The sequence below is a fragment of the Micropterus dolomieu genome, linkage group LG01, assembly GCF_021292245.1.
Source record: "Micropterus dolomieu isolate WLL.071019.BEF.003 ecotype Adirondacks linkage group LG01, ASM2129224v1, whole genome shotgun sequence".
Classification (NCBI taxonomy): domain Eukaryota; kingdom Metazoa; phylum Chordata; class Actinopteri; order Centrarchiformes; family Centrarchidae; genus Micropterus; species Micropterus dolomieu.
This window is the reverse complement of record NC_060150.1, coordinates 6,739,681-6,749,915: the sequence shown is the minus strand read 5'-3', so window position 1 is coordinate 6,749,915 and position 10,235 is coordinate 6,739,681. Positions and strand designations below refer to the sequence as shown.

The following is a 10,235-nucleotide window of genomic DNA, read 5'->3' as shown; positions in this document are numbered from 1 at the left end:
TCTGTGAACAGCCAGCCTCTTTAGCAATAACCTTTTGTGTCTTGCCCTCCTTGTGCAAGGTGTCAGTGGTCGTCTTTTGGACAGCTGTCAAGTCAGCAGTCTTCCCCATGATTGTGTAGCCTACAGAATTAGACTGAGAGACCATTTAAAGGCCTTTGCAGGTGTTTTGAGTTAATTAGCTGATTAGAGTGTGGCACCAGGTGTCTTCAATATTGAACCTTTTCACAATATTCTAATTTTCTGAGATACTGATTTTGGGGTTTTCATTAGTTGTCAGTTATAATCATCAAAATTAAAAGGAATGAACTCTTGAAATATATCAGTCTGTGTGGAATGAATGTATATATTATACAAGTTTCACTTTTTGATAGGAATTACTGAAATAAATCAACTTTTTGATGATATTCTAATTATATGACCAGCACCTGTAGGTGGATGGAAAACCGCATATCATAAAATTAGGTAAGACCGTCAGAGAATACCAGCAACGGTAGACGCCTCTCCCTTCCCAAGTTAAAATAGTTTACATTTTTGCCGTTTACCATCTGCCTGATTCCATGTGAATGCAGCATTAGCGTTCCAGCCATTTTCTCTACCTATCATGACCCCCTGCCTGCCTTTTAGACTCTTGCTCTCTAGCCTGGTCCCCTATTGGACATGTTTGCACCATCTCCCCTGCCTGCCTGTTTTCGACCTCAAGATTTGTCCTGCCTGGTCATGCGTTTGGGTTCAAACCTGTTTACTGAACAGCAGCTCTGTGAGGCTGTACTTAAGCACAGTGGTGTATTTATTGTCAGCATGCTCACATTGACAGTGCTAACATGCTGAACAGTGCCTAACATGCCAAATGAACATGTATACTATACTGACAAAAAGTTGCTGGTTTACCCACTTTTCTGGGGGGGAAATGTGTCAAAATATAATAAAAACAACTTTATTTAGGACAAAAAACAGTTGTTACAAGGAAAAGTATCCACTGCTGTTTCTGGTAATCAACTTGCTAAGTTTTAGAAATGACATTTCACTTTGAAAGAATAATTAAACATTTTGGGGAAATATTAGCTTAGATAAGAACATTGATACCACCTTCAGGTCTGTGTGTGAAGCATGAGCAGGAGCCAGGAGGCAGTTAGCCTTACCAGAAACTGAGAGCAAGGGGAAACACCTTGCTAACACTAGAACATGAGAGTTTGTGGCTTTAGCGTGCTGTAAATAATTCTTGACGAACAACAGAACATATACTTGTTTTTACATTTCAGTTTTTGCACAGCTAGGTGTTTCCCCCTCTAGTTCCAGCCACTTTAAGCTATATAGGCTAATCATCCCTAGCTCCAGCTCTATACATAAGGCAACAAGACAGTATTTGCTAAAATTAACCATTAATTTAAATACCAGTAAGCATTGATAGCAAACTATCAAAAAGACAGCTCCCCGTATCAACATATAAGTGCGGGGGACATGGAAACAGATGAAATGTGTTGTTTTGCTTCATGTTTTGAACCTGCTGACCTCCCGACTCTGGCTGCAGTCTTTTCTGGAGACGTGTGGCTTGGTAGGAAGTCATTGGCTCAGTATGAGCTTCCTGCCTCATCCTCCGTCTGAAATAAAAACACTTAGAGAAAGTGTTGACCAGAGAGCTCAGCTCTTCACTCGCCACAGGATGGAGGAAGGATATCCTCCTCTTATGTGACACACAGTCGGGAAGCTATTAGACTTTGTGCCAAATGTATATTCCAGTGGATGAGGGAGAAGAAGGGAGGATGGGTAAACTCATTTAAGCTCATTTTAAAGCTCATTTAAAATCAGTTTGCTCACACTTTAGGCTAACGAAAGAGTTTAACATTAAAGGTCGTACAGAATCACTCAGGAGAAAATCTAATTAAAGCAACCAATTAGAGACACTATGTAACATTTGAAAGACAAAATAACTCCTTCTTTTTCTTCTTACAAATTTAAAAGTTGGATTCATATGCAATAAAACAAAGCCTAGCTAAATTTATTACACTCAGAGGTTTTTGTGCTATAGTGGAAAACTAACCACTTATGTTGCTAATTTTGGCAAATGTTTAGATTGCTTTATAATGGACTGTCCTGATTCAGTTTGCTCACTTTGTGACTCTTGCATACTTTGGATAATAGAATTAATAATATAGTTACAGTTACAGTATAGTCTAGCTTTCAAGCAAGTTATAGCAATAGTTGTATGAAAATCTTTTTATTTTTAGTTTAATATTTATCTTTTTACTGCTAGAAAGGAAAATACAGTATTTTTGTTAATTTATTATTATTACTTAATACCATTATTGTATTGAGATGGTCTTTATATTACACCACACAGTCATTTAAGCTGCATGAGATATTATTTGTGGAATTAAGAAATGACAACAAAGTTGTACCTCTTTAAATAGATTCATTTATTTCCGTAAGTTGCTATCCATAATCAATACAGACAAAAGCAATACTTGACTACCAGAATTTATAAATCATTATAATCATCTCTTGTGAGCATCACAATGAACAGTATATTGAATTATGTACAATGGAAGACAATGACACATTCAGACTGAATCAATCCAAGATCAATCTGTAAAAGAAGAGTGTGTCCATGGACAAATGGGGAAAGCGCTTTGAGAGATGTCAAGAACAAAGTTCCCAGCGACAAAAACACTTGGCAGAAAGAGAAATGTACAAGGAGCAAAACAGCTTCTGCTCATCACAAAAAGAATAATCAATGTAATGTTACATTTGGTTCCACGGTTGTAAACTAGATTGTTTTCATGTCACTATTGCATATGCCATTAGGTAAAGTGTGTCGACAAGGCAAAGATATCTCTATAATAAAATAGACAGTGTCTTTTTTCATATAGTCACAAAGACTGTGAGGGGAAAAAAATTCATACAATACACTGTACAACCCAAAAGCAAAAACCCAGTTCTCTTTTTAAAAATTGGTAGCCAAAGTCTTTACACAGGAATATCATTACAACATAGGTAGAATCTAAGTATATGTCTCAATAGATTTGTTTCCTGTTAAACTCGTTCTATGTACACAATATACACAATCAAGACTCTGAAGATAAATAGATACCCCGACGTAGCGTGGTACAGCTCCAATATTATTCATCTCGGTCAAAACAGTTTCCCACATTACGTTTCTATGGTGTTCCCACCAGCTCAGAGATACATTCAGACATGGTTAAAAGTTTTACAATCTACTGTACACTTAAGGGGTTGTGAGCCAGTTGGAGTTTGCACAGTGGGCAATGCAGAGGGACCACACAGTCAGGATGTCCATTGAGGGCTTACAGATAAACATCCACCTGGCCGCCATTTTGGAGGTTCAAAGCTCTTGGAAAGCAGTAGAATCCAATTTGTTTTTTGTATTTGTTTGTAGAGATGTAAATTTCTCTATTCATCTTAAATTTCTTTAGATTAAAACAGACAGCGCAACGTTTTAAAGAAATAACACATTCTTCCTCTAGCAATGAAATCCTTGCTACAGCCTTGGCATGGTAGCTAATGTAAGCAAACTTGACACACTAGTGTTACCATACATGTTAGCTTTTATTATCATCCTGAAATTGCTACTTGTGGCCACAGTGGCTGCTGTTCAGCGAAAGTTAAATCACTTTGCAAATTCATAATTCATTCATTCATCACTTCACTGTTGTTCTCTTCATTACACTCAGGTGTTTTGCTGCAACCTTACTTGGTCTGGTATGACCAGTAGCTAATGGCAGCTAATGTCAGCCAGGAGCTAACAGTAGCTAATGGTGGCTAATGTGAGCACCCTTTAGTTTCCATACTGCTGTACAATAGATGCTACTTCCCAACACTGGTTATATTTTCCAGACAGCTGCTTCTCTAGTGAACCTCCATGATGGTGCCAGATGTGGCTGTTGGCCTCTCTTCTTCTAATTTTTCTGCCCAGCACTGTTGACACCGGTGGCCCTTCCCCCTCCCCTCCAGCCCTGACCAGAAACTGTCTGGACTGTGCCCCAACATTGACATTTTTCACTGGCTTCCCCCGTTTATCATCACCTCAACTAGACAGTTGTACCATCAAGTGATATCACAGCAGGGCGGCCTGCATGGAGCTTAACAGCAGGCCGTAGGTTTGAAGGTAGGAGTGTGTGAGGTTTTCAGGCTCAAGTGACTGAGGAACTGTGGGAGGTACAGTGCATTCTGATGCCTGGTGTTGTGGGATCTGAGCTGAGTTATAAAGACATGCATAACTCTTAAAGACATTTAGAAATATATTTCTTTAAGTCCAGCGCTTTGATTGGACAGAAAATAAACTTGGTTAGAATAAATAAGAAATTAGTAATTAAGAAAATACTTTAATATCAATACGATAAATCAGATCTCAAGCAGCCTCACTGTACTATACATTTCAGAAATAATATTTTATTTTGTAAGCCAGGCTTTTTACTTTTCACAACAGAATAACAATATAGAGTAGTAGGTCCAAACAGACATACTGTAATAGAATATTTCTCTTATTTTATAGAAAACTTAAGGACAATATAGACATTAAGGCATTGGGTGGGTCTTATCAGACATTCATCTTCCAAAAATAAATAAAATATCTAATCTAAATATAGTTATTCTGGATACTCTGTGTACCTTAGTATCCTCGCTCCCTGGGCCATTTCTATAGTAGGTTTCATTGTTAACAGACATACCAGTTGGTCATACTTTGTCTTAGAAACACACACTCGCACACATACAGGCAGTCATATAACTACCCTCAAGTAGATAAATAGTATCTGGGTACCATTACAGTTTTGTCATTGTCTGACTATCTTTGCTTCTGTGCTTGCGCCAAAATTTGGGTCAGAGGAGAAATGTTCTCTGCAGGTAACATGAGACGCACCAATATCCACCCACACACATACACAAACACACACCTGTCGTCAGCAAATTCACGATGGTGACCCGCTTGTTTCCTGTGTGTGTGAATGTGTTTGCGTGCGAATGTTGCTGAAGGTCCAAACAGTCTTTTAGGGCCACACAGCTCAGTGGAAGGGCAAAGTTGATTTTTTTTGTTTGTTTTTTTTCGAGCAGCAGGTCGGTAAAGATGCCAAGTCAGAGGATGTAGGAGTCCTTCAGTCTGAAAGAGACAATAAGAGCAAAAGCAGGAGTTAGTGGAAGTATCAAATAAATTCTACAGGTAATTTAATCAAACAATCATTGAAAAGTTCAAAGTGAATACATAATCATCACATATAATGTAGCTAATGTAGCAACAATTCTTGCATGTGTGTGAGTAGGGATGTTTTAAGAGCTAGTTTCATCTGTCTGATAGTACACTTGAAGTGAGTAAACCAGCAGTTTGTAGTCTGATTATTTCCCCAAAAACAACACCAGTTTCAACAATGCGGACCTTTCAGAAAGCCGAGAGGTTTGAGAGGACAGAGTCTTACGCTGTACACTGGGAACTCATTCACAGATTTAGGTTGTGTTCAACAATGGCTAAAACAGCTAGAAGTGCTGCACACACACAAGTTAAATGGGAGGGATTTGGGATGTGTAACCTCGATTGTTTTATGTGTATTATTTGTGTTTTATTTCAACACTTAGTATGAATATTGGTTCTTTATAGCCATGGTGCTTTTATGTGTATGGTAAGGGTTTATAAATGTGCATGTTGTGTGATTGTACATGCACTCTCACTACGGCGTGACAGCCGTCCTCCGCGGGGGGGCTGGGAGTAGTTGCATAATCTGGGATGTAGAGTGATGGAGTGATGGGGGTTGGGGTCTCCTTGTTGCTATGGACACAAGCTGAGCAGAGGAGGGTGAGCAAGCAGTACAGAAGCTGATGCATCTCTGGAATACATGCAGAGAGAAACTGCAGTTGCATTTATATTGCAACTAATAATTATAATGATTTAAGATTCTCTGGTGTTCTGTCATGTTTTAAAGGCCACTGTGTGAAGTGCGTGTGTGTGTGTGTGTCTGAAGAAGAGGTTGGGGGTATTGCAAGCAGAAAGACGGAAGGATTTACTTAAAGTCCGAGTGGTGGTCAGGGGGAGGGAGGGACACTAGGTAAATTGGACTTCCAGGAGGACAATATCCTCACTACAGTCATGTCTCTTGAAACCACACAAGGATTACGTCGTTGTCTTCGGACAGGGAAACTTCTATCAGTGTAAGGCTGATGAAAGTCTTTAAAAAGTGGTCGGATAGCGGGAAAAATGCACAGCATTCTTAGGTCCTGAAAAAGTTGCCATTTTTGGAGCTGTCAACCAATGAACACAGAAAATTTGTTTTTAGCACTAAAACATAATAAACAGAGAAGGGTGGAGGGTAGCTGAGGACACAAGGGGTGTTAAATCACTAAAATGTATCTTTTTTAGATTTATTAAAAATTATATATATATATATATATATATATATACACACACACACACACATACATACACACACGCGCACACACACACACACAAATTCTGGGTGGTGCAACAAATTATTAGGGTGATGATACTATTGTTTGGGTGATGTGAGGGACCATTTGTCATATGATTTTGTAGTCGATTTTCAAATAGATTTCTGTTGATTTGTGCTTAATTATGACAACAAACTCCAATTTTGTCAGGCTAAAGCGAACAAATGCCCACACCTTACATTACGTATTACCCAGCTGCTGTCCGTGGAGTAGCCGCTGGCTCTCACTGATCTACCCCTGGCTGTCTAATCTCGCCTGCAGAGGCTGTAATCTCATCTGGAGCCATGGCTGGCTAAATGTGGGGAACGCTGTCCACGCAGTTATCTAGCAGCTAGCGCTTCTGTCTGGAACATCCCGGCCTACTTTAGCCCCCCTCCTCCCCGTGCCGTGCCATGACACACACACACACACACACACACACACACACACACTGCCTGGAAACTCTGACACAAGAGCCTGCAGTGTTACGTGTGCGCGTTTGTTTTCTATATATCAAGTAACATGGCATATCTTGATTTCCTGCCTTGGCTGTTTGCACTGCTTTGTAATGTTTGCAAGATATCGGCTTCAATGGAGGTCTGATACAGATGTCAATACACACATTTAACAGCTTGTGCGTACGTGTGTGTGTGAGCCAGTGCGCAGGGAGGCAGCAACAATGGATTGAACAATCAGGCTGATGGCTAAAATCAGGTGTCACCTTTAATTCCACAAATGCCAGAACAGAATGTGCGATGTAGGCAATCAAATTAGAGCCACATGGGCTGCACAAAGTAGTGACGTCCACCAAAATTCCAGGAGTGGAAAAATTGGTATCAATGCAGCCCTTATGCAAATGTAGACGTCTCCGTGTGTGAGAGCAGCAGAGAGCCAAAAGAAAAAACAAATAACAGCTATTTTCATTACTGATTAATCTGCAGATTTGGTCTATAAAATCCTTAAGCATTCCTTAAGATTTTCAGTTTACTATCACATAAGACAGTGTTTTCTAAACCTTTAGACGTGTTAGCTCTTAAAATAAAGCTGTGTTTACTCGCAACACCTCGTCACAGGTCTCATTTGAATACATTTTTGAGGAAATTATCTGTTGTTTTATTTTTTGTTTTTTCAAAAAAAGCAAAGAGGGGCATCATCGATCAGTTATCAGTTATTGCTTCAACTCTAATGTGAAAGTAAGTAAAAGTGTGTCGATGGGTTGGGGTTTGAAAACACATCTCTTCTCCAGTTCCCTCTACCCTGTGTGTGAACGCACGCCTTGTTATGACAGCCGCAGCGAGTGAGCATGCTCAGAGCGAGTTAGGGATGCATGGCTGTGCAACTAGACCTCTTTCGCTCGCTGCACCCTCAAACATCACAACAAACACACAAATCACAGGAAATGTAAGTAACACAGTTAATACATAACATGCTCTGGGTGCATTTAGATCTGCCCACCGCCTCCTCTCTGCAATGACATCACTCGCAATACTACTGAATGACGTTAAGAGGAAGCGGGATTTGAGTCGATGGACACGAATGCTTGTAATCTGGCCAGTGAATTACACACACACACACACACACACACACACACACACAGCTGACGGTCATGCTCTCTTCAGCCTGTAGTTGTGGCAGATGGTGGGCTAGCGGAGGGATGGTGAGATGGTAGGGATGTGTGTGTGCATAAGAGAGAGACATATAGTGGTATGTATATGTTTACATGCTAGTGTGGGCATGGGCAGGGATCGTGTGTGTAATGAGTGTTTGCACACACACACACACTCACACACACACTTGCCCTCCGGAGAGTGGCCATCTGCCACTAGCACTCAGGAGGGACTCTAAGTGTCACAGCAGGGCTCCTCTGGATGTTTGAACCCCCTTATCATTTTTTCACCCACTTTTTATCCCCTACCTTGTACTGTGATACCTGAGGATGAAATGATTATAAGCTAGTAAAAGGCTATCAAATCAATTCACCAGCAAACTGACATATAAGCCTAACTGTTGTAAGAGTCATCTCACTGTGCAAATCAAGCTTCCTGAGTCGCCACAGGGGAAGCAGGAGCTTGTCGTCGCCGTCAGATAAAGGTATTAGTCAGACTAGGAGGTGGAAACAGAGACGGCTGACTTGGCTAATCTGGGTCTGGTACAGTACATCCACCAGGCTGAGCTGCGGCTAGCCAGGGCCTGCGAGAGGAGGCGGGTGGCTTGGGTCAAGGCAGAGGTAAACACCACCTCTGGGTCACATGGGGCTGGGCCGCTCACAAAACAAGATGTAAAACAAACACCGGACCCTTATGGCAGGCATTAAGGCATCTGAGCTGACCCTAGGTGGAGCAACACAACCATATCCAGCTGTCAAAAGTTTATGACTTCAGGGTTTTGTTGACTAGAAGCAGTGCAGTCACGTTTCCCACCAAGGGGGCTGTCACGTGGGTTTGCGGGGCAAACACTAAATTCCAAGGGGCAGTTAGGGCAGATTGGTTTAGCGGTGCTTTGATCCAGGCAAACAGCCACATGTTCCTCCAGAGCAGTGGCAGTAAGCCAGAAGTTACCCTGACGCGAGAGTCAGCAGGTATTCATTTCAGCCAAACTACATTTCACTAAGAGAGTAAAGTAATCAGTGGAGTCAAGGCGCGGAGGTGTTGGAATTAAAACCTGTAGACTTTTGGGTCAGGATAGCACATGGTCTGGGAGCGCAGCGGGACCTCCTGATAAACACGAAATCAAAGCCCTCCGCCAGTGAGGCCCGGCGCCGAGAACCCCCATAGCGCACTTTAACCTCCTTCACCCTGCTTTGCCACACAGCAGTGGGACTGTTCAGTAAACAAGCCATCGAGTCTCCCATCTTAGGCTCCAATGCTCCCAGAATGCACCTCGGTTGAAGGGGCCCTCACCAATGACTTGGTTGGTTTGTTGCTTTAAAAAGCCGAAGCCTTCCCCTTCTCTTTACAGCATACAAGGCTGTGCTCTACAACCCCCCCCCGCTGCTGCTTGTCTTACTTCTGCTAAGTGAACAGCTTAATGAGGCAGAAGGGCAGTGGAGTGCACGTGCCATCCTACCCTATTATGCATGCATTCATTCAGTCTCCCACAAACAGTCAGGCAAGCAGCGCTGGAAAACAAAACAGGCCACTCTCTTTATGCACGCCTCTGCCAAGTATTCACGGGTGCAGGCTACGCCACTGGAAAAAGAGGGGAAAAAAAGATCCCCAAGAGAAAATAACAACCCTGAATGCTCTGCTTGCGTACGTGCAAGAGTCCACATGTATGTGCTTGACTATTTTTCCCTCCCATCTCCCCTTTGAATGTCAATTACATTCATCAAGCTTTATTGGCACCGTAAAAGTCAAAACATGCGTACCGAACACGTGCAAAACAACACAGCTCAGATACAAACAAACAAACACGCGAGCACGTGTTGTTGATAGTGGTTTCACTGTAAATCAAATTTCTGATTGGAAGCAGAAGACCGTCAACATCTGAGTTTACCGCCTGTTTATCTGAAAAACACCCATTTGACTGCAGTCAAAGAGCATACACAAATTAAATTTAAAGACTGCATAATGAAGTACAGATTTTCCACTCTGTGGCGGCTGCTCTGTGTTGGTACATTTCTCTTTTTTATCAGAACGCCTCTGACAATACTGCGTTTCTGCTCTGTGTGTTCAAAAGGAAACATAATATAGCTTCACTCTCCGTGGCCTTGTGGTGAAATAAAAGCCACTTTCTATTCAAATGTCCTGGAGCCGGAACAAAAACAAGCCCTCACCCCCCCCCCCCCCCCCCCACCGCAACTTTTC

General features: G+C 41.7%; 1 protein-coding gene across 2 annotated transcripts in view; it reads right to left on the bottom strand.

Annotated features, from left to right (window-relative positions):
- Positions 1 to 2,393: 2,393 nt before the first annotated feature.
- The window catches only part of LOC123973940 (insulin receptor substrate 2-like), a 13,092-nt gene continuing 5,250 nt past the window's right edge, over positions 2,394 to 10,235 (bottom strand). For both annotated transcript variants that reach the window (XM_046054332.1, XM_046054341.1), the window contains exon 3: positions 2,394 to 5,113. In XM_046054332.1, the coding sequence (XP_045910288.1) occupies positions 5,109 to 5,113 (5 nt within the window). In that variant the 3' untranslated portion in view covers positions 2,394 to 5,108. The remainder of the gene's footprint in view (positions 5,114 to 10,235) is intronic.